This window comes from Tursiops truncatus, chromosome 8, assembly GCF_011762595.2.
Source record: "Tursiops truncatus isolate mTurTru1 chromosome 8, mTurTru1.mat.Y, whole genome shotgun sequence".
Lineage (NCBI taxonomy): Eukaryota > Metazoa > Chordata > Mammalia > Artiodactyla > Delphinidae > Tursiops > Tursiops truncatus.
Genome location: NC_047041.1, coordinates 20,377,971 through 20,403,236, shown reverse-complemented (window position 1 = coordinate 20,403,236; position 25,266 = coordinate 20,377,971). Strand labels below are relative to the sequence as shown.

Sequence of the window (25,266 nt, the reverse complement as noted above, 5' to 3'; positions counted from 1 at the left end):
GACGAGCCTGGTGAAATCAAAAGGGCCGACTTCCAGCTGAGCTGGGCGATGACCTTCCCTGGTAGCTTGCCTGAGCCCAGAAGACAGGACCACAAATTCAGAGGTCATCTCCTTCCAAAGGAAGTGGTCTCCTGTCTCCCCAGGCTTTGCCTTAAGGAAATCCCCAGGAAGCCTGTGAATATATGGCAGAGGTGGTCATTCTGTTTCAGGAGCTAAGTGGGTGAGCCAAGGGAGGGTGGGGTGTCATTGCATTGGTAGAAAGTTTGAGAGGGGGCAGGGTGAGTAGGTGGTCCACAGGAAGTGCCCGCTTCATGTTCACATCTCTTTCTAAATCTAGGGCAGTACATTTCTCCAACAACCCCGGGTGTGATTGGCAGACAGGACCTAGGAGGAGAGAGAGGTTTCTGGGCCCAATTCAGGGGAGCAGTGTTTGTTCCTTTCTGTGTGAGAGTGGGAAACTGGGGCCTCAATCTGACAGGCAGTATGGGCTAGGGCTGGCGGGGAGTCTTTTTCTCTTCAATGTTTTCTCTCAGAATTTTGTTATTTATTCCATTTTCTTCTCTTGTGACTCCGGACATTCTGGTTTAGGACCTTTGCCCCTTGCAATTTGCTCCGTATGTCTTCCACTGCTTCTGCACCCCACCCCTTGGGTTGCCTTATCCCAGCATCCAGGGAGACCCCTACGAGGAGAGCTGGACTGTTAGTTGTGTCTTTCTTCCTTTCTCCCTCTCCCTCTCTTCCCTTTATGTCGCTCTTTCTTAAGTTTAAGTTTTTTTAAAGTGTGTTTTTTTGTTAAGCAGTTAACATATGAATACATTCTCTTCTTAAATATGAACATTGCAGGCAAGACCGAGTGCCTTGGCCACCCTGCCATCCTGGCCTTTTCCCTGGAGGTAACCATTCTCATGAATTTGTGTATAAGATTTTCTTTCTACATCTGCACTACAGACTCTTTCCTTAATTCCTGTTTTTAGTTAAGAAGCTCTGCAGCCTGACCTGCCTCAGATCCTTCCCCATTCCTGGCCCCTGTGCCCCAGCCTTTTTCCTGACACAGAGAGGAAAACTGCACACATGCTGTCCCAACCTAACCAACTGAGACAGAATTTTCCTTTGGCTGAGGGGTGTCACAGCCTTCGCTGAAGGCTAGAGCTTGTGTCCCATCTGCACTGCGCGGGTCCTCATCTTTGCGTCATTCCCCTTTGAACACGTGGAAGGGGATTGTTAACAAAGAGCTACAGTCTGAGAGTTGAAACACAGACGAGCCAGGAAGCCACCTTTTTGAGTGCTTCCAGTATTCTTTTTTCACTCTCTGCCTTTGGGCCTCCCCTGGTCTTGAGCCTCATAGAAGCTCCTTAGGCCATCTTATAGTCTCCCATTTTTGTCAGTCAGTCCCCAGGGACCAGGTTCCACTATCTTATTAGGAAGAGGAAACCCGCACAGAGTGAGTCCTAGTCTTTGCCTTCTGCTCATTTCACCTCCAAACCTTTCAGCTGAAGAGCCAGGTAAACCAAGAGGCTAGACTGTCTTTTTCTTTCTCACGCTTTGGTGCTTCCATAAATGTCTCCTGACACCCAATTCTTATAAAATATAAGGGAAAAGGAGAGTGGGAGAGTTTTCTTTTTGTGGTGGTAATAGAGTCTTCATAAAAACAACAGACAACTTTATAATTAATTCATCTTTAGAATAATGCAGTAATGCCTCTCTTCCCTCTCTGACATTGGATTTTTCTACCCATCTTGTAAACTTCCCTCCATGCCCTCCACAGGCTAATGTACAGTCCACTCCCTTTTCTTAGTAGATTTGAACTCTGATAGCCAATAGGTACTTTTGCTTTCTCTGAGAAATTGACACTGTCTAAATAATAGTAATATGTTTAATCTCAATGATTCCTTACAGTTTAAATAATTCTTTCATATACATAATAAATTATATTAAATAATGCTTTTCTCATATGGGATCACACATAGTGCTACTGAATAATGGTACAGTTGGTCATTTCAGAGTCAGTGGGGCCCTGTTTGACCTATTCCAGCCTCTAGGGTTGCTTAATAGATCCAGTAATGTTCAGTCTCTTCTGTTAGAGTCATGTGATAAGGGTGTAAAGAGGCACTTAAAAGCTAATGTCAGAATACACTTCAATTTCTCCGAGAAACTCTTCCTACTGGGGCAAAGAATACCACTTACGTACCCAGTCATCCCCTGGGAATGAGCCAGGCATATCTGAAGCTGTTCTTTATCACCCAGATGCTTTATAGGTCTATGTGGTTAGGGCTGTGACCTCATTCTCTATGGCAGAGAAAACTGCCACAGGAAATGAAGCTATGGCCCTAATTGGTTAATTATAGGCGAACCCTGCAGCAGTGAAACTCTGCCCTCTGGATCAAGGCTTCCCTCTACCCACTGTTGGCCTCTGTTCTCAGTCCACTTGCCACTCATGGATGACTATGCACATCAGAATTTTCTTCTACCACCTTCCTTTCTTTCTTCTACCACCTGTCTTCTTCCACCTTCCTGGCCTCCACACACCTAACAAATTACTCACAGGATTGATCCATGTCAGTGCTGTCAGTGCAGTTGCTTTTATTGATACAGCAGATCTGCATTGTGAATTATCCACAAGTTTTGGCTACTGCCTCATGCTGTAGCTCACCCTGGCTGTCGTCCCCTGTCTCCTATGTTCTGGGCCTGGCCAGGCTTTCTATCGGTCAGAATTTCCCCATTCTGCCTCTGCCTCAAAGCTATTTATTTGTTTTCTCTGCCTCTTGGTAGTGATGTTATATGAATGTTGTCTTTGATTCACGTGCCAGTGTTTTTTCTGGGGGCTGAACTTTCTTTTAAAAAAGACTTTGGTGCTTGTGTTGAAAGGTTTTGACAAACCTGAGACTACAATATGGTTTGGCCAGTAAGCATTCATTCACTTAGTTATTTAGTTCATTACTGGGTGAGGGGATAGATAAAATAATTGAAAAACACCTGGTCCCTGCTGCCAATGAATTTATAGGGAGAGAGATTTATAGTTGTACTGAAAAAAACCATAAAGGGTGCTTAATGTGCTAAGTGTCATAAAAGAGATAGTGTTTTTGGGAGATGAAAGAGAGATCTTCCAGCTAATTATATCATGAAAAGCACCAAATATTTACCAACCTACCTGATCACTGAAGCCAGACTTTTTTTTCCTGCTCATTTGGTAAACATGCATGCAAACACTCAATCGATAGACAGTCACTGAATTACTGTGCTTACCAGGCACTGTGCCAAGCTCTGGAAATAGAAGGCAAATAACATAGAATCTGTGCCCAAGTGGCGCTCACAGGCCAGTGAAAATAGAGCAAGTGTTCAGAGTGGAAACTTGGGAAAATTCTGACTATACAGAAATCTTGCTTGTCAGGCAGAGCCAGCTTGTGCCCGGCTGCAGTGTAATGGCCTGAGGGACTGGAAGTTGTGGGAATGGTTTATTAAAATGTTGGTTGACAGGAAATCAGTTCTCTGAGCCTTAACCATTCCAACAGATGACTTGGAAGACTTTCCCTACAATTTTCCCTCCAACTAGAAAAATAGAAATTTAAATCCCACATTGAGAGTCATCTGCCTCAGCGTCATCTGCAGGCCCTGAGAAATACAGGAAGGGCCTTTCTGTGGTGTCATGCCCATAAGGGGGACACAGAATGAGTGAGGAAGGGGATTGGCAGGTGGAGCAGCTGCAGGGCACGTCTCTCCTAAGTGCCCCATGCCTTCCATGGAGGAGGATTTGCAGCATGGGCCAGTCGGAGGCTCTCAGTCATTTCCACAATGCATTCCTCTGTGATTTACTATAGAAAGTAAAGGCCTGTTAAATCTTCAGTGTAGCAGAGCACCACACCCCCTAGCCTTCTTTTTTCTCTCCTGGCTGATTTCTGCTCTCCTCACCCAGGCTCCTTGGCTTTGTTCCCACAGAAGTCAATGCCAGCTCAACAGATGCTCCCTGGCAGCAAGCTGTCAGGCAGTTTTATGTTCCTTGCGGTGAGTGATGGCCTGGCCAGGCATGTGGATCAGTGATAGGGTGCGGTTTGCCAGGTGCCACTCCCCCAGGCAGTTCAGAGAGGCTGGGGAGCATTGGAAGTGCTTCAGCCGCCTTGACTGGCCTTGTTGTCTAGGCTGTGCGAACCAAAGATTCCAACTAACGTTTTCCTGAGTGTATTTCCTAATTTGTTATCTCTAAACCAGGCCCCCTTCGAGTGGTCATGGACATAACCTTCAGTGGTGAGGTATGGTAAGGGGGTAGGGAACCAGTCCGAAAGGCCCTAACGGTGGGCTCCATGCTCTGTTTCTATAAGGGACACTCGTAGACCATACAGTGATACTTCATTCATTCATTCACAGGCATTTTTTGAGGACTTACCTTGTAACATGTACTCATGAAGAAACAGAGTGTTTGTTGAACTCACAGTTAATGGAAATGTTAAAATAAGGTTAGGAGATGGTATGTTTTCAGATTTCATCATATCATTATTCTTTGACCACTGGGCTGAACAGGAATACAAAGAGCTCTGCCCATACAGGGAAGAAGACATTTAATGATATTTTTACTTACTAACTTTATTTTTAAGTGATTACCCATCAGGTTCAATGAATAGCTTTTCCTGGTTCAGTAAAGGCCTGAAAGAGTTAATAGAAAAGAAATACAATATTGCATTCTTTTACTGGGAGAATTTAGGCCAGTAATAACTCCAGGTTTCCAAACCTCCTGCCTTCCTCTCAGTTTCTCAGCAATGTCTCCACCCCCATCTCATCTTCTGCAGCTGGAGGAGGGTCTCAGCGTTCTAAACAGGTATCTGGTTTCACTGTAGTACTGATTTCCTTCCTGAGCCATTCAGGCCTCCTCCTGAGCTCTCTCTCCAGCCCTGATTTTCACGTTTGTCTTTCTTGCTGGCCAGCAGGGAGCCATAAAGCCAACTCCTTGGATGTTTCTCCACTGGGAACACTAGGTATCACAGACTTCCCTGGTGAAGCCCAGTCAGTGCTTTTGCAACTCTAATGGCATAAGTCCCCTGCAGGAATTCTCTTTGACCTAGAGGCTTAGAGTAGATAGAGAGCAGAGGCTGGGTTTACAGACTTGTTTGGAAGGAAGTTCAGGTCCCAAAGAAAAACAGAAAGAAAGTTACATTTGGTGACAAGAAAGCTTCCTTGCACAAAGGAAGAATGTGGACAGAATTGTCTGTTCTGGAAGAGTTTTATCTCATATTCTTGTTCGGTTTTGGAGTGACCTGGAGGAAGCTGATGGAGATACCTCCAGCCGCTCCCTGGTATTACCACGGCTCTCACAGCTTTAGCGGTCCAGTCTCATCGACGCAAAATCCTGCTCACACAGTTTTGACTATTGCTATGTCTACTTTTCCTCCCCCTGAGGCCTGACTCAGATTGTCATAAAAACTCTGTCTTTCTTAACTTCTGGATTGCACAGGCATCCTTCTAGCTTCCCCAGAACAAATGAGAGATGTTAATCCTGGACTGAGATTACTTCCGTGCTGCCGCTGACATCGTCTGTTGGATTGTCTTGTTTCCTTTATTAGTTTGGTTGTAAAGTGCCAAGAACCCATCTTGAAATGGCAGAGATAGAAAGTGGAATTTACTGACTCATGGAATCCAAGGAAAAGGCTGAAAAACTAAACCATGAAAAGTGCAAGGATTGGGCTGTGTCCCAGAAACAATGAAAATCAAGATCTCAAAACACTGGCAGGATCTCTCTCTCTGCTCTCTGTCTCTTATCTCTGGTTCTTTCTGTGGGTAGCTTCCTTCTCACTACAAATGACTTTTCTCTCAGGTGGGCAACATGGCTTATGGCAACATCCAACTTTTATATCTTACAATTTTGTCAGAGACAGAGAGAGAAAACTGATTCGATTCCTAAATGCCAGATCAAAAAATTCCAGGGATTGGCTGGATTTGACCAATCAACTCAGCTAGACCAGTCACCTGTGGCCAGTAGATGGGGTTACATGATACCAGCTGGTCCTGGGGCCCACCACTGTTTTTGCAGAGGGGGCGTGTTTCTAGAGAAGGGAATTATTGTGAGCTGGGCAGCTACCCCAAGAGCTGTGAGCTACAACACCCCCAGGGGCCTGATTTGAACCTGACTGTGGTCCTACTGTGCTTCTCCAGCTGCTGTTGGAAACACATCAAGAACTGGGGGGCATTTTCAAGATATATTTCTTAATAACCAAGATACTTTCATATTTTGGAACCTGTTGCATCTTGTCTTCACTGAATAATAGACTTACAAAATGACAGTGCTAGAAGGAAACAAAATGCAGTGCTTTTTTCCCCCGGCTGCTGAAAGAAGCCCTAAGGAGTTATTTCAGATGTCTGGGGGTCTGGGTGGGGGGTGGGTGGAGTCAGAGAAAAAGAAAGTAAGTGAACTGACCTGTGGATTCCCACCCCAGCCCTAACAGAGAAGCTCTGCTTTTCCCTATTCTACATATCTGGAGTTCATAGAAGTTATAATTTGAAAAAAGATTATGAAGCGAAAAGGAGGAGGAGGAAAATAAGAATAAAACTACTAGTCCAACACCCCAGAGGGTAACAGCCTCTTACAAAAAGCACATGTTATTTCATCTGCTGCAGGAGCAGGTGTAGTCAGTTGTAAAACCTAGCAGCAGAGCTACTCAGGGCCTGGGCTTGCACCACAGGCCTATTTTAAGATAAACATCTTTGTGGGGAAGGAAAGTGGGTGGTGTGGTTGGTCCTCATAAGTGTCTACTTTGTCCTTCAAATCAATTTTTTTCAGAGCCAGCAGCAGGCATTTATAGCAAGAACTAGGTCTTGCCTGCCCCCTAGGTGAGAAGTACAGGAATCTTCAAGTCAAAGAGGAGACAAACTGAGGCTTGGTTTAGTGGTTGGCTCCCAAGTTAGATTTAAAGCGAGAGGCCGAGACCTGAAGTCAATGTGACCCTTAACCTGTGGACAAGAATAGTCCCACTCACGCGTGAATCTCTGATCTCTTTGTTAGATGCCACTTAACAGATCAACATGCAGACATAGTAGTGACATGACAAAGGCCTTTCTTCAACTAGAATTTTTTTTTTTTTTTTTTTTTTGCGGTATGCGGGCCTCTCACTGTTGTGGCCTCTCCCGTTGCGGAGCACAGGCTCCGGATGCGCAGGCTCAGTGGCCATGGCTCACGGGCCCAGCCGCTCTGCGGCATGTGGGATCTTCCCGGACTGGGACACGAACCCGTGTCCCCTGCATTGGCAGGCGGACTCCCAACCACTGCGCCACCAGGGAAGCCCCAACTAAAATTTTTTATCAATGATTGCACTGAAGACATGCTTATCAGTTTTAAAAATCACATGACTCTGGGCAGAGTAGTAAATATCCTCAGGATTTAACCATCTACCACTCTTCTGGAATGACTTCAGGATCCATGATGAAGACAGTCCTGCCTTGTAATTCCTTGACCATCCCCACTGCAATGATTGTCCCCCTCTGTGCCACTTCACTAAGGGCACATACTGAGGCCACATCCTGCATCTTATTCCACAGAATTGCCCTACCCCTGAAATCTGAACTCTGAAACTCCACTTGGTGCTCAAAGCCCCAATTTCCACACTCCTCCATTCCCATGAAACTTATTTTCAATCGCATCAAGTTCTCTTCTCCTTACTCTTCTCCATCTTCTCAGTTTATCAGCTTTCATTTAGTTTCTTCTCCCAGGTGCAGATTCCACGATCAATCCCTTCAAATACACTCTCATCACCATCCTCACTTCCTTTGCCTTAGCGATCTCTGCCTCTCCTCTGACCAGTTCTGGTCCTACATTAGCCTATTTCTGGTTTCCTCCACTCAGGGCCCAGGCCTGCTGAGCACTTCTAGAGGAAACACAGAACCTTGCGGGTTGATTCAATTACAAAATTATGATTTCCAGCCCCAGCTGAGTCCTTGGTGCTGCCAGGAAATCTTTAGCTCTTTCCAGCTTCCCACAGGGTCCCTTTCCTGAAGCCTCCATCACTCTCCCTATCCCTTTCACTCTCAACAGGTAGACGTGCCTACTTTATAATGGATAGAGGGGCAATTGGATTTGAGCTCCTTCAGCTGCCGTCTTCCCCACCTCCCCGTCTCCCCACAGAGGCACCTATTCCTGCCTCTCATCATCATCAGAGGAAGTGGCCCTCTTCCCTCCTCATTCATGCTCCTCCCCTTGTATCTGTTTCTGCTTCACTAACCCCTCATCTCAGCCTGCAAATGTCCTCTCATCCTAAAAAACACTCATTCCTTCCCACCTTCCTCTCCAGCAAATACCCTCTCTCCTCTTCTCACCATTTCTGTTTTCCTCCTTCCTGAGGTCTTCTCAGTTCACTGCCATCTGACTTTTCACCCCACCATGCATGCTATCAGTTCTCAAAAAGGTCACCAAAGCCTCTTAAATGTAAATGAAATGGGTTTTCCAGTCCTCAGCCTGACTTTTCTATAGCATTTGACCTTCTTGACCACCCGTCCTAACATTCTCTGGTCCTGGATTCCCACATAACACTTTCTCTTGATTCTTCTTCTGTCTCTCTGATTGCATGTTCTAAAATAATTTTTTTTTTTTTGGCCACGCTGCGAGGCTTGCAGGATCTCAGTTCCCCAGCCAGGGATCGAACCCGATCCCCTACAGTGAAAGCCCAGAATCATAACCACTAGGCCACCAGGGGACTCCCTAAAAGAATTTTTTTTGCTGCTCACTTCACTTGTCCCTTTGATGTTGATATACCCCAGCCTCTGACCTGAGCATTCCTTCCTTTTCTCTCATTGTATGCTTTCTTTGCTGTAGTAGAAATAATACATTCTTTAGAGTAAGATGGGGTGGGTTCAAATTCCATTTTCACCACTTATCAGCACTATGATCTTGAGCAATGTTTTCCATATGAAAAATGGGACTAATAATATCGATTTTAATGACTGGATATGATGATTAAAGGAGATAATGCATACAAAGAGCTTCATTCAGTGGCTGACAGGGATGGGCACTCAGTGCATTTTCATTCTCTTCTTTCCCTCAGTGCCCTGTCTCTCCACTCCCTTTCCTGCCAAAATAACTTCTTATGGTTCACCTTACTTTTGTGGGTGTTGTAGATCCCAGGATTTGGAGTCAGCACTGGGTTGAGATCCTTGTTCTGCCGCTTACCAGCCCTGTGACCCTGGGCTTGTTGCTCTGAACCGTGGTTTCCACACCTGTAATATGGTAATAGTAGTTCCACATCTCTAATCAACGTGAAGGGGGGGATAAATATTTACATATTTGACTCTTGAACAACATGGGGGTTAGGGGCGCCAACCCTCCGCATAGTGGGAAAACTGCATATAACTTATAGGTAGCCCTTTGGAGGCCCACAGTCCCTCCACATCTGCATTAACTAAGCACAGACATTATAGTACTGTCGTATTTACTCTTGAAAAGAATCTGTGTAGGGAATTCCCTGGCAGTCCAGTGGTTGAGACTCTGTGCTTTCGCTGCTGAGGACCCAACTTCGATCCCTGGTTGGGGAACTGGGATCCCACAAGCTGCGCAGCACAGCCAAAAAAAAAAAAAATTGTAAATCAATTATACTGCAATAAAAAAATAAATTAATAAAAAGGTTAAAAAAAAGAAAGTAGTCTGTTTATAATTGGATGCACACTGTTCAAACCCATGTTGTTCAAGGGTCAACTGTATAAATCTATATGCACACACATATGTACACACACACACGTATGACGTTTTGGACTCTCTCTTTTCGTCACTGCCTACCTCCTGTCAGTCATCGCTGACTTAATTCTGTAATTTGTCCTTTTCTGACTGTACTGCTTCAGTTTAGGCCTTCATCTTCTCTCACTTGAATTATTGCCTGGATGCTGCTCTTTCTGTCCCATGTTCTGCTGTGTCCAGAGTGACCTTTCTAAGATACATGTCTCACCGTTTCACTCTCCTGTTCCAAAACTCCATACTTTCCTTTTGAAGCTCTTTAGGCTTTAAGTCTAAGTTCTGGTAGGTTTTGTGCTGACCTATTTCTCCAAAATCATTGCCTGCCACTTACACCTCTGCCCACACACTGATTTGTTAACTGGCTGTTCCTCCAAGATACCATATGCCTTCAGGCTCTTCCTTTCTTTTTCTTTTCTTTCTTTCTTTTTTTTTTTTTTATTACTGCTCACTAGGATACCCTTCTACTCTTCTCCAATTGGCAAATATCCTTAAAGAACCAGACAAATGTCTTCTTTCCTCTTGATCTTTCCCTAATAGCCTCATCCTTCCATCCTGTTGCTCCTTCTGTGCATAGATAGCGTTTTTTAACACTTCTCCATTGTTGCAGTAATCATTTTGTATTAGAGTTATTTATATGCCTGTAATCAGTGGGCCTGGCACAATGCCTGGCAATGTTGGTTGATGTGAATAAATGAATACATGAAATGACAGGGTCTGGAAGGATCTTGTGAGATGGGATCTAACCAGTTGAAATTTGTTAAAGATAAATATGCGTCAAGAAGACCAGTTATACAAGAATGGAAATAGAGGAGACTGGCTTCACAGCAGAATGTGTTAAAAATTTTTAGAGGTTTGGTTGATAGCACTGAGTCAACTATGTGAGGTGGTAACAAAAAAAGAAGGAGAAGAAGAGGAGGAGGAAGAAGGGGAAGAGAAGGAGAAAAGAATGTGAAACATCTTGTCTGATTTTATAGCCAGAGTATTGGGTTTGGTTCTAGATATTATGGTTTTAGAGGGATTTAGTCCAGAATAGCAATAATTCTTGAAACCATTTGTAAAAATAGACAAAATAAGATGATGAAAATAAACATAATGAGGAAGAAAAAAGGAGAAAGCACAAATATACAAAATAAGAAATGAGAGTGGAGAAGTAATCCTTGAAACAGAAAAAACTGTAACAGTCTTTGCAGGTCTGTACAAATAAATTTTAAAACTTTGGTGAAATTGATAATTTCTGAGGGAAATTCTGATTACTAAAATTGATAGAAATGGAATATTTAAACAGACCAATTTCTGTAGATGAAATAGAGAACCTTAATAAGGAACTATTCCTATTCCTCAAAAAATGTACCAGGCAGAGATTATTTCACAGGGGAATTCTACCAAACCTCCACTAGTCAGACAGTCCCAGTGCTCTACAGATGATGTCAGAGGATTGAAAATAAGGAGAAACTTCCTGCTTCATTTTATGAATATACCTACATGGTAGTGCAAAAAAGAAAACTACAGACTAATATTACTTGTGAATACCCATGAAAAAGTACAACAAATATAGTACTAATATAGCACTAGTAAATATTTTATTAGCGAACAAAATTCAAAACCACACTAAAAATGTAATTATTATGATCAAATAGGATTAACTCCAGGAATGCAAGGTAGGTTCATTATTAGGAAATCCACATATACTAGATCTCAGGAACAATAATCATAGAATTATCTCCATAAATGCTGACAAAACTTTCATCAAAATTTAACACCCGTTCCTTATAAAACCACTCAAGAAAATAAGACTTGCTTGGTAACGGCATCGAGATGTGGTTCGAGATTCACTCTGGGATCGCCATCATTACCATGTGCTTGTTCAAACTGCGAAAGGCCACTGCGCGCATCCACAGGTTCACTAACAGGGGCAAGGAAAAAATGGTTGCCCATTATTCGTATCAGTGGAACTTGATGGAAAGACATAGGCGCATCTCTGGAGTTAACCGTTACTATGTGTTAAAGGGTTTGGAGAACATTGATTAAGGAAGCATTTTCCTGATGGATGAAAAATAACTCAGTTACGCTTGTCTACCCCTGCTAGAAGGTTATGCAGTGTATTGTGTAGCATGCCCTGTATTTTATAGTGTGTGATAAAAATAAAACAAAAAAGTAGGGACTTCCCTGGTGGCGCAGTGGTTAAGAATCCGCCTGCCAATGCAGGGCACGTGAGTTCCAGCCCTGGTCTGGGAAGATCCCACGTGCTGCGAAGCAGCTAAGCCCGTGCGCCACAACTACTGAGCATGTGCTCTAGAGCCCTTGCACCACAACTACGGGGCCTGTGCTCTAGAGCCTGCAAGCCATAGCTACTGAGCCCACATGCCACAACTACTGAGCCCACATGCCACAACAACTGAAGCCCATGCACCTAGAGCCTGTGCTCCGCAACAAGAAGCTAGAAGCTCGTACACCGCAATGAGAAGCTTGTGCACCACAATGAGAAGCTTGTGCACCACAATGAAGAGGAGCCCCTGCTTGCAGCAACTAGAGAAAGCCCACGTGCAGCAGCAAAGACCCAACGCAGCCAAAAATAAATAAATAAACAAACAAACAAAACCCCAAAGAAGTCGAAAAAATAAAAAGAAAAGAATACTTGATGGATTCTTTCTTAACATGATAAAATAAATAAATAAATATATATATATACACACACATACCTTATTCCTAAAAACCAGCCACTTTCTAAATTGGGAAACACTACAAGTATTTTCTCTAAGTCCAGAAACAGGTAAGGATGCCCACTATCTCCACTACTGGTCAACATTGTACCAGGGGTATTTAGAAATTGATTAGAGGCACAAGGCTTAGTAAAGAAGTAAAACTATTTCTTTTTGTAGATGATATGACAGTAATCCTGGAAAGCATTGAGAATTACTGATAAAACAAACAATAGAAGATAAGGTAACAGGATATAAAATTAACCTACAGCTTTCACATACACAAAGAGTAACCAATTACAGAATGTAATGGTAGAGAAAACCACATTTATAATCACAATAAAGAAGAATTGAATACTGAGAAGTGAACTTAACAGGAAATGTATAAAACCTACAAGAGGAAAACTTTAAGACACTCCTGAAAGACACATTTGAACAAATGGAAAGACACCCCCTATTCCTGAATAGGTGATTCAACATCATAAAGGTAACAGTTCTGGCTATGTCAATTTATAAATGTAATATAATCCCAATAAAAATTCTGACAGGCTTTATGGAAGTTCGTATGGGGAAATAAATTTGCAAGAATAGACAAGAAAACATTAAAAAGAGAAAAATTTCAAGGGGGAGGGACTAGTACTAGATATTAAAATATACTATAAAGCCTCTACAAATAAAACATTTTGGTACTGGTGCATGAATAAACAAATATACAAGTGATGTAGAATACAAAGTCCAGAAATAAACCTAAACTCTGTAAATTTAGTATATGATAAAGGTGGCATCTCAAATCCCTGGGGTAAAGAGTGTCTTTTTAGTAAATGGTGCTGGAACAACTGGGTAGCCATTTGAAAAAAGATAAATTGTATCTATATCTCATATCATACACGAATAAATTCCAAATGGATCAGGGATCTAAATGTAAACAATTTTGAAACCATATGAGAACTAGAAAAAAGCAGAGGTGAATTCTTTCACCTCAAGTGTAGGGAAAGGCTTTCTGACCATGACTCAAAATTCAGAGGCAATAAAATAAAATATCAGTAAATTTGATTATATAAAAATGAAAACCTTTTCATGGCCAAAAAACTACCATAAACCAAGTCAAAAGATGACTGACAAACTGGGAAATCTCTGCAACATATGTCAAAGACAAAAGGGTAACATTCCTAATATATAAAGAACCCTTAAAAATGGAGGCACAAAGGACCAAACACTTTGATAGAAAAATGGGAAAGAGATGTGAACAGACAATTGATGTAGATATAAAAAAGATATAAAAGATAAGAATATAAAATGAATTCTTAAACCTACCAAAGGAGGTTCAAACTCATAACTAAAGAAATGAAGATTAAAACAGCACTGAGATACAATTTCTCACCTATCTGTCACACTGGCAAAAATTTAAAAGTATGACAACATGTTCTGTTGGCAAGGCTGTGGGAAAATGCACTCTCTTGCATTGCTGTTGGGAATGCAAATGGATACAATGCTTTTGGCAGGGATTTTGGCAATATATGATAAAGCTATCTACTTAATGTGCCTTTTTACCTAGCAATCTTCTTTGAATCTACCCTGAAGGTAGACCTCCATCAACATGAAAATACGCACGCATAAGGTTACTCATTGCTGCAGCGTTTCTAATTGCAAAATATTGGAAAAAACCTGAATGCCCATATGTAGAAGAGTGGTTGAATAAATTATGGTATAGCCACATAATGGAGTTCTATGTAGCTGTAAAATAAGGAAGATCTCTAGACCATTATGGGGTGATTTCCAGAATATATTAAGTGAATATTAATTGAAGTGAAAAGTGCAGATGATAAAAGAATATCAATGCTATGCTGTTTTTCACATAAGAAGGAAAGGGAAATAAGAAAATATACATCTCTTTTTTTTCCCCAGATAACATAGGACGAATCTGATTGGTTACCTACAGGGGAGGATAGGAATGGGGTGGAAAGAATGGAGAAAAGGGAATGGAGTAGAAAGAATGATGGAGGAGTGATACTTCTGAATATATGTTTTTATATAGCTCTGACTTTTAGAATCATGGTAATCTTTCTCCTACCCCAAAAATAAATAATTAAAATCCACCAAGACGTGAGGAGAACCCAAAATGGACTGTAAATTGTAATAAATGTACCTAACCATTATTGCAGTTAGTAACATAACCACACTGAAGGTGGTGGAAAGAAAAGAACTAACCTAAGTCACTTTGGAATCAGTATTTTGAGTGTACACTGTAAGGCCAAAGACAAAAAGAACTATATACAAATATTATGTTCTGGTTAGTAAATTTGTTTTTCACAAGGTATGGATTAGCAAGTCAAACTATTTGATGTGTTTCCTAGGACTGTGGAAATGTTGGTAAATATATTGTGAATAGAGTCAGTTTTCTCACTGTGGGAGAAAGGAGTTACATATAAGGAAAAGGGAAAAGAGAGGTGAACCCTGTGGTGTTGGGCTGGAGGCAGGATCAGGATAATTCATGGTATGTCTCTCCATCAGTCTGTCAAGATAAGTAGATACAGATATGTGTGTATGTGTGTATACATACACATATTTCCTACTCTGCTACCGAGAGGGCCCAGAATGTTACCCAAGTAGAATGAGTACACCTCATGCCCAAAGTTTGGATTCGAAAAACTGTTCTCCAATAAAAGGAGCCAGAATTGTTTTCTTTTGAGAAATAGCTGATTACAGAGCTGGGACAGAGAAAATACAAGATGAGGGGACTCTTTTAAAAATACAGGTTCAAAAAAACACAAAAAACAAAACCAGGTTCTAATTCATTAGGGCTGGGGCACTGTTTGAGAGTCTGCATTTCCATTTTATTTATTTATTTATTTATTAGAAATTGGGGACCCCATTCAAGGGTCCCGCTATTCTTTTTTTTTAATTAATTAATTTATTAATTTATTGGCCGTGTTGGCTCTTTGTTGCTGTGCGCAGTCTTTCTCTAGTTGTGGCGAGCGGGGGCTACTCTTCGTTGCGGTGCACGGGTTTCTCATTGTCGTGGCTTTTCTTGTTGCAGAGCACGGGCTCTAGGCACGCAGGCTTCAGTAGCTGTGGCATGTGGGCTCAGTAGTTGTGGCTTGCGGGCTCTAGAGCACAGGCTCAGTAGTTGTGGCGCACAGGCTTAGTTGCTCCGCGGCATGTGGGATCTTCCCGGACAAGGGCTCGAACCCATGTCTCCTGCATTGGCAGGCGGATTCTTAACCACTGCGCCACCAGGGAAGCCCTCCATTTTATTTTATTTTTATTTATTTTTATTTTTAATTTATTTTTGGCTGTATTGGGACTTCGTTGCTGCGCGTGGGCTTTCTCTAGTTGCAGTGAGTGGGGGCTCCTTTTCATTGCAGTGCATGGGCTTCTCATTGTGGTGGCTTCTCTTGCTGAGAAGCACGGACTCTGGGCGCGTGGGCTTCAGTAGTTGTGGCATGTGGGCTCAGTAGTTGTGGCTCACTGGTTTAGTTGCTCCATGGCACATGGGATCTTTCTGGACCAGGGCTCAAACCCGTGTCCCCTGAATTGGCAGGCGGATTCTTAACCACTGTGCCACCAGGGAAGCCCTTATTTTATTTTATTCTATTCTGTTTGAAGTATAGTTGTTTTGAAGTATAGTTGATTTACAATGTTTTATGGGAGTGCATTTCTAACAGGCTCCTGGGTGATACTGATGCTGCTGGTCCAGGGAGCACACTTTTATTAGTAGACAACTACTTACTGTAGATTATTACACAAGAGACTCAAACATTGGATGTGGTGGAAGAAGTGACTTCCATTCTAAGAGTTTTGGTGAGGTCATTTGAACCTCCGGGATGCGTTAATTTAGCTGGCAGTGTAGTCGAGTGTAGAGTGGAAGGAGCACTGGCTTGGGAGTCAGGGTGAATTTCATATGGTTTACAGTCTGGGTGGCCTTGAACAATTTATTTCACCTTTTTTGAGCCTCAGTTTCCAGTTGGCAAAATAGATACAGTAAAATATCGCTGGCAGATTAGCATTAGAGAAAATGTGTTTAAGGACCTAGCATAGCTCTTGACGCAGCGTAGGTGTTCAGAAAAGTGGTGACAGTTATTATGCTGTAGAATCCTCTTTACTGGAAGACCAGAGCTGTGATTAATGTGCATGAACATTACTGTTTGGAGCCTCAAAGTAGTTTTGCATCAGAGACAACTTACTTTTATTCATTGACCAAAAGAAGGCTATGGTTACTTAAGTAAAATCGTCTTGACCTGATGATGAAAAATACTTGTTCTTGTCTGCCCTTGCATAATTAGCTTTTACAATCATTTTAAGTCTTGGCCTGATGAAATGTGACAAATGATTCACTGATTCAAACAGATATTTGTTGAGCACCTGTTACTCTGAGTCCAACAATCTTGAACTCTTACAACTTCCTGCATAGAGCGTAGTTCAGACCTGAGCTCCTTTTGAGCTCACTGTCCCCTCTGCCTCCTCTCCTCCTTCAGGAACCCCTCCACCACCGAGCATGGGCTTCAGGTTGGGCTAATACTCTCTTAGCACCTTGTACACCCCTGTCATAGTGCTTGTCTCTACCAGCCTGCAAGCTTCTCTTCCTCTCCCTCTCTTCTCGTATTTTTCCTGCAAACTTCTTGAAGGCATAACGCTCTTTGTAGCCCCATAGCAGAACAGTGCCTGCACTCAACTTGTTGAATGGATTGCTTGACACAGGACATCCTCAAGGAGATCGGAGTCTGAGGTGTGTGGGAGGGTCAGGGAAGGCTTCCTGGAAAAGGTGATGCTTGAGCTGAGATTTAAGAGGAGATGGCAAGCAGGGGGAGGTAGCGTGGCTGGAAAACATGGCGCATTTGGGGCACTGCACATGGTTTGGCTGAACTGAAACATGGGGGGCAAAAGTGGGGGAAGGGAGTGAGTGAAGCTGGAGAAGAGGTAAGGGCCAGCACATGACAGACTTAAATGCAGCTAAGGAGATTGGGTTTTATCTTGAGGATAATGAGAAGCCAGTGAAGGATTTTAAGCAGGAATGTGTGGAGGGTGGGTTGGGGGTGAGATTTGATACAGAGAGTTGTACATAAGCCTGGTAATCTGACCCAGCTGTTACCCATAATGCCTTTCTGGCCTGGAGCATAGTGGTTTGCTATGGAAGTGCCCTTTGCCTGGCCTGCCTCACACAGTGTTTTGGCTGTACAGTGGGAGCAGACCTGGACAGGAGTCTGGCCCATGTTAAGGCAGAAGGTGCAGCCGCCTCTATTCTGCAGAGTGAGTTGAATAGCAAGAGGCCCTTGGTAAATGCTTGGACCATCTTTACTGGGTTTCCTTACCAGGTCTGCCAGGTCCTAGCTATGGGGACATTAGAGAAGTTGCATAATTTCTCTGAACCTCATCCATAGAATGGAGATGATACCGACCCTTCAGTGCTTTTGTGAGAACTGAATTAGATAATGATAATGAAAATAATAATGACCATTTAGTAAGCATCAACTGTGTGGCAGGCTGTGTTCCAAGTACATTATTAACTCATTAAAACATATATAGGGGCTTCCCTGGTGGAGCAGTGGTTAAGAATCCACTTGCCAATGCAGGGGACACGGGTTCAAGCCCTGGTCTGGGAAGATCCCACATGCCGCGGAGCAGCTAAGCCCGTGTGCCACAACTACCGAGCCTGTGCTCTAGAGCCTGCGAGCCACGACTTCTGAGCCCACGTGCTGCAACTACTGAAGCCCGAGTGCCTAGAGCCCGTGCTCTGCAACAGCAGAAGCCACCGCAATGAGAAGCCCGTGCCCACCACAACTAGAGAAAGCCCACGTGCAGCAACGAAGGCTCAACGCAGCCAAAAATAAAATAAGTAAATAAGTAAATTTATTTTAAAAAACATATATAAAACATCAAAAATAGTGTTTAGTTCATGGTAGGTACTCAGTAAATATCAGATTCCTCCCCCCACCTCCTGCTGATCATTGCACTTCCTATAGTTTGTCCGTAGCTGATAGATTATTGCCTTAGCACTACCTTCCAAAGGACTTTATTTATTCCCACAAATCGACATAGAGAAAGAAAATAGTGAAGATTTCATTTAAGGCCAGGAAGCAGCCAGTGAGTAATTTCCAACATCATTTCATTAAGGAAGTACTTGGGGCTTAGAAATCAGCTGTACTTTAACCAAATTATAGTTTAATACTGTTAGCCTTTGAACTTAATTTTTAGGTTCAGGGTCTTGGGCTTCTACAGAAATCAGACAGAACTGCTGCCTGTACTGACATTGTTCATGTGCTATTTTGATATTTAGTGCCCATCTTCAGACCAGATAATCAGAATAAACACCTGAATGCAAGCTGTGTTTAAAATGGAATAGTAAGGTTGTCTAAGTGTTGGGATGAGTTATGTGTCCAACCTGAGTCTGACGGGTTTCTGATGGTACTGGGCCATAGCTTTGTCTGAAAAATGAAACCTCCCTCCATCTGCAGCCCCAGTCTTCAGGAACACTGCTCGTCATAGCCTTTCTTTTTCTTTCTTTGTGCAGGTTTCAGGTAACTAGATCCTCTTTGACAATATAAAGCATGGATTAAAACTAGCTCCGTAGCAATCCCAGGATTATAGGCTCAGGAGAATAAACCTTGGATTGGGTTCAGTTAAGTCTCATTGTAAAGAAATCAGCTATGGGAGAGGCATTTCTGAGCTTGGTTTCTGTTGATTCCTGGTTCCCCAAGATCAATTCTTAGGAGTGTCACAGTTCATTGTGCATACAGGACATGAGTGATTGTTCCTGAGAAGCATAATGGGTTGCTGGCAGCAGTGGTTACACTTGAAAACTGGCTGTGGTTCTGGCCCAGCCTTTATCCCTGGTTAACAGAGCAAAACTCAAGGAAAGCAGGAGTCATAGTCACTGAAACACTCATCTGCGTACCTGTGTCCACACTGCCACCCAAGTCAGAGGTTAGCTTATCCCTGGAGACTAGCATAAAACTAGAGAATTTTAGAACATACTCCATGTCTGACCATCTTTCTTTCTTTCCTTAAAACCTCCTCCTCCCTCTGGATATAGATTGCCCAATCTCAAATGCTGCCTTAGAGGGTGCAGGGTAGAGGATAAGAGTAATATGCAACTATTCCCTTATTTCCACCTTTCATTTTCCAGCAACAGCTGCAGGCATATGTGGCCTGGGTGAACGCACAGCTGAAGAAGAGGCCAACAGTGAAGCCTGTGCAGGACCTGCGACAGGATCTCCGGGATGGGGTGATCCTGGCGTATCTCATCGAGATTGTAGGTCAGTTGGCCCTGGACTCCAATGTTAGCGTAAACCAGAACATGGCCTCTTTTATCCTCCATATACCCTTCAGAGCAGATTGCTCCTTCTTTAAAATAAGTGGAAATGGGACTTCCCTGGTGGTCCAGTGGTTAAGAGTCTGAGCTTCCACTGCACGAGGCACAGGTTCGATCCCTGGTCGGGGAACTAAGATCCCGCATACTGCGGCCAAAAAATTTTTTTAAAATAAATGAATAAAATAAATGGAAATGGAAGTAGAGAAGACTTAAGATACTCGCCCAAGGTTACTATATTTATTTATCGTCAATAAACACTGTGTTGCAGGTGCCGTGTTAAGCTTTGGGAGTATGATGATGGGCACAGTCTAGGCTCTCAAGAGTCTCCCAATCTATTTGGAAAGACTGGAAAGTGAAGTCACTTCCATTAATGTACTTAGTATTCTGATGGGGCAAGTACAGATAGGAGCACATGGGGGACACCCAACCCAGTCTTAGGGGTTGAGGGATGGCTTGCCAGAAGATTTGATGTCTAGACTGAGGCTGGAAAAGGAAGCAGTAGCCAGGCAAAAAGAAGGTGTGTTAGCAGCAAAAGGACCCCTCTATGGTATTCACTACCATGATGCTTCCCAAGAGACCTTGTTTTCTTGAAGCCCTGGAGTTGTTGCCGGTCATTCTTATTAGATGGTATCATAACCTTATTTCCATAGCATTTGTCTGTAGCTCTGTTATTATTTCTCTCACCAAAAGGTAATTATTTACTATCTATTTCTCCTGTATAGACTGAGCTCTTTAAGAGCAGGTACAGTATAATTTTTTTTCTGTTTCTACAACCCCTAACCAAGTGCCAGACACATAGTAGGTACTCAAACGTTCATTGTCATGTAAGTCAGCTTACCTTGCCTAGAGCCTTTGAGGGATGTGGGGTTTGCAAGTGGTATGTAAGAAGTCAGGTTTGCAACAGACAGCCTGTCCATGAATACCTCATTCAGACAGCTCATGGATTCATTAGAGTATTCACTTATGGTTATAATAACCATGGTAATAGTAATAGCAGCTGCTATTTATTGAACACTATCTCATTTAATTTCATTTGATCATCAACCTTTGAGAAACATAATAGCCCCATTTTCAGGAAACAAACTTAAAAGAGAATTTATAAAAATATGTAAATTCATTGTACTTTATATATTATATATATATGTATATGTATATATCAAGCATTGTGCTAAGCATGCTACTTTGATGGACTTATGATATAGATATGATGTAAGTACTATTTCACCCATTTTATAGGATTTAGAAAGGTTAAGCAACTTTACAACGTCACATAACTGTAAGTGGCAAAGCAGAGATACAAACCTAGATCTGCTTTAATTCCAAAGCTCATTTTAAAATGAGTTCATTTAATTCTTCATTCATTTGAATAGATTATACTGGAAATGTAGTCAGTTAGAAAATCCAGACAACACAAGAGGATATAAAGTCGAAAGCCATTTTTCCACCTCTCTCCCCCTGCCAGCTACCTGCTCTTTCTGGAGGCAACCAGTGTTAGCAGTTTCTTGCTTTTTTTTCCCCAGAGATATTATATGCATATACAAGCAATATGAATACATATTCTTGTTTACCCCAAACCCAGGTTCTTAAATACTGCGTTCTGTTGTGACTTGGCTATATAGAAAAATTCACAGAATTCACTGCCTTATTTCCCATTCTTTCTTTAGCCAGCCTTCACTGGGCTTTTGATCCCACTACTCCCCCGAAACTGCTCTCCTCAAGGTCACAACCTCTGCCTTGTCAAATCCAGTGGCCAGGCCTCAGTCCTCGCTGTATTCAACTTAGCAGAACCTGACAGTGGATCACTCCCTCCTCCTCCAAACACCTTCTCCCCTTGGACTCCAGGACCCTGTGGTTTCGAGTTTTCCTCCTTCCTCACTGGCCTCTCCTGTTAGCTTTGCTGGCTGTCTCCTCCCTCCTGACCTCTAAATGTTGAAGTTCTCCTTAGAGGCTTAGACCTTAGTCCTTATATATTCTCTATCCCTAAGTGAGCTCTTCCCAAATTTGTATCTTTAGCCCTAAGCTTTTCATTGAGTTCTAGACATGAATATCAACTTCCTTTTCAACGTCTCTGCTTGGATGTCTAAAATGCAGCTCTTGGGAATTCCCTGGTGGTCCAGTGGTTAGGACTCGGCGCTTTCACTGATGAGGGGCTGGGTTCAATCTCTGATTGGGCCAAAAGAAAAAACTGCAGCTCTCTTCATGTGTCATAATCAGAGTTTTTCCTTCTCCCTGCTGATCCCTCTATCCTCTGAGATTCTTCATCTAACACATCACAGTACCATTCACCCAGCTGTTAAAGCAGAACATTTAGAAGTTGTCTTTTATTATTCTCTTTTCCTCATATATCATATCCAGTCCTTCACGTGTGCTGTGCGCTTTATATTAAAAATGTACCCAGGAGCTTTGCTCAGGTGTGGGTCTGGACCCTTGTGTAGTCTCAATGTGCAACCGATCCCAGGTTAAGATGGAGCAGGGAGCCAAGGGCCTGAGCCGGTGGCATGTGGCTCTGCACCAGTTCACAGAGGAGACTGAGAAGTCACTGTCTATCTTGGACATGTCTTCATCTCCTGGAAGCAGTGGAGTGCACACCTCTCGGAACCATGGCCCATCAGGTTTTCAACATGTCCGTCAGTGCACAGAGCTGGATAGGATCCCCTTGGTCTCTGCTGAGGCACCCAGCCAGAATGCCAGTGAAATGGGACCACAGTTCTGTATGTTGCTGCCTGACCACGGTGTGAGCCCCCAAGTGACTTTCACTCCTTCCCAGATGATTTACTCAGGGAATGTCTCCTTCCCAGCCAGGAATGATGATTTTCCAGGGGCCCCAAGCAATGCCCTTAGGAGAGCCCAGTATTCCAGGGGCTACGACCTTTGGTGGGAATCTAAGAATGGCCCCCAATGGGCCTCCAGTCTCACCTGCCAGTGGAATCCCAATGATGTCCCACATCAGAATGCGAACAATGCCTTATTCTGGCTTCCCAACAGTAACTTCTAACAGAGACCCTTTAACACGTAAAACATTATTGTATACAACCGTGCCTTCCACTGAGGCCCAGGCAATGCTCCCCTCTTTGGCTCAGATGTTGCAGTCTAGAAACCCCACAACTTAGGGATGCCCCCACTGGATCCCATTATTGCTGGCTTTGGAATCCCAGGGCTCTTTTGTGAGCCAGCCAGTCTCCCAGGAAGACTCCTTCCTACCTAAGTAGTCTACCTGCTCCACGGAGAGCAGAGCAGTATTCTGGGGCCCAGGAAAGGGCTCCCAGGAGGAGATCCCCAGATTCAAGGCCTTAACTGCTGCAACTGAGAGAACTGTGAAAAAGCTAAGGGCTCCCACCTCGTGAGTCACCAACTCAAACACACAGGTGAAAGGCCCTGTAAATGCATGTGGGAAGCCTGTACTTGGTCCTTCTCCCGATCTGATGAACTTGGAAGACATACTCGGATACACGCCAAATACCGACCCCATAAATGTGACCAGTGCAGCCGACAATTCATGAGATCTGACCATCTCAGACAGCACCAAAGGGCTCATATGCGGGTGCCAACATCCCCAGACCCACTGGCTGACAGTGGATGTATGGCTGGTTCTCCTGCTCCTGGTCTTTAGGTCAATCTACTCTTCCCCTCATTTTGACCTTTCCGCCCAGATCCTGCCTGCCTCTGACAAGCTAGTCTCTTTGGTAGGTGTAGGCTTTGATGAAGACAGAAAGATTATGAGGCAGTGTTGAAGCCCATGTGAGCTCTGGATCTAGTCAGAGCTCAAAAACTGTCTTGGATGTCCTCACATCTCTGGGGCCACCTACTTTTGTGCCAAGTTCAGCCACATGGGAAGACGGAGCAAAGTAGAGATTGGGAGCTTTATAAAAAGCTCTTTATCTTACATCATTCCCAGCTTGAAACCCTTTAGCGACTCTCCTTTGCCTGCTGCATAAAATCCAACTTCCTTATCTTGGTCTTTGACAGTTTCCAGAGCCAGTTTCCAGAGCCAAGACTATGTTCAAATCCTGAATTTACCACTTACTAGCTATGTGACCTTGGGAAAGGTCTTTGATCATTATGCCAGGTTCCCTCTTCTGGTAAAAGAAAAACACTGTTGGACTGTCATGAACACATCTTACGTACAAAACCAGATTCTCTCCGGCACTCACCAGCCGCATACCCAGAGTTTGTCTCCTCCCATCATTTCCACACTTGGATGGAATGACCCCACAGGACATGGGATCTGGTATCTCAAGTAGCCACTAGCAACCCAGGAATGTGGAAGAGTTAGTGCTCCTGGGATAACATTTGACTAATGGGAGATGGGAGAAATCCAGGTGATAAATTCCCCCTTCTTCCCTCCCTTCCCTGAACTGGTGCAAGATACCGTTTCTCCCACTGGGGAGACCTCCCAAGTAGCCAGTGGACACAGCTTTTGTGCCTCTTCGAGGCTTGTCATGAAGCAGACTCCACCCGCTATCACCTGGCATTACCTCCTGTTCTTCCTTGTGTTGAGTCCCTTTTCTTACTCTCAGTGCCCTGTAATGACCCATATAAACATTGGTACTTTAAAAAATTAATTAATTAAAAATTAAAAAAAGAAAGTACCCAGTATCTGACTTCTCAGCTCTCAGCTTCTTCCCAAACCATCATTATCTCTTGCTTGATGGTTTTCACTTCCCTTTTAGCTAATCTCCCTATTTCCTCTTCACATAATCTATGTCCACACAGAGTCAACTTTTAAAAACATAAATCAGATCATGTAACTCCCTTACCTCAAACCCTCTGTTGGCTGTCCATTACACATAGAATAAAATTCAAGGTCTTTGCTCTTTTCCTCTGGTCCCTAAAGCTCCACATGGCCTGGCCTTGCTTACCTCTCCACCTTACCCTAGGACTCGACTCCTTGCTCTCTCCACTCCAGCCCTATGGTCTTGTTGCTGTTCCTCAGATAAGCTGAGCTCATTCCCACCTTGGGGTTGGGATCTGTGCATTCTCAGCCTGGAATGCTTCCTCCGCAAATCTTAACCTCTCTTACTTTATTCAAGCCTCTGCCCAAATGTGTTATCAGAGAGACCGTGATCACTCTTCTTTGTCTTTCCTCATAGTACTTATCACTACCTGAAATTATATTGAAGATTTATTTGTTACCTTGGTCATCTGTCATCACTACAGGTATAAACTCTATGATGGAAGGAAGACGAAGTCCTGGTCATTGCTGTTTCTCTGGTGTTTAGAATAGGGCCTGGCACACAGTGCATATTGTGCTGAATATTTGTGGAATGAATATTCATGAATATTTGTGGAATGAATATTCATGAATATTTGTGGAATGAAAAAATGTATGCACAGCAACTTCACAGGCCCCTGGGAATAAATTTGAAAATTTGAAGGCCCTGCAAAAGACTTTCATTTTCCTATTCCCCATCCAAATTACAAACACCAAGGCCTAACTCACTTGCATATTTATAGATAATCTTAGTGTTTACTTCAAATATTCTCTTTCTCTGTGTCTGGCTACTATGAAACTGTGATAGTACTGCTCCCCATAACTTCAAATATTTTCTTTATCCTAA

General features: G+C 43.1%; 1 protein-coding gene and 2 pseudogenes across 6 annotated transcripts in view; all 3 read left to right on the top strand.

The window, feature by feature from the left end:
- Positions 1–25,266, top strand: part of DIXDC1 (DIX domain containing 1) — a 74,065-nt gene that overhangs the window by 10,228 nt on the left and 38,571 nt on the right. For all 6 annotated transcript variants that reach the window (XR_012333332.1, XM_073808214.1, XM_073808215.1 and 3 more), the window contains one exon: positions 19,523–19,652. Coding sequence is in view for 5 of the 6 variants with exons in the window: in XM_073808214.1 (XP_073664315.1) it covers positions 19,523–19,652 (130 nt within the window). In the remaining variant the exon portion in view is untranslated. The remainder of the gene's footprint in view (positions 1–19,522; positions 19,653–25,266) is intronic.
- Positions 258–15,810, top strand: LOC101333725 (NADH dehydrogenase [ubiquinone] 1 alpha subcomplex subunit 1 pseudogene; annotated as a pseudogene).
- LOC141279317 (Krueppel-like factor 17) lies at positions 21,696–25,262 on the top strand (annotated as a pseudogene).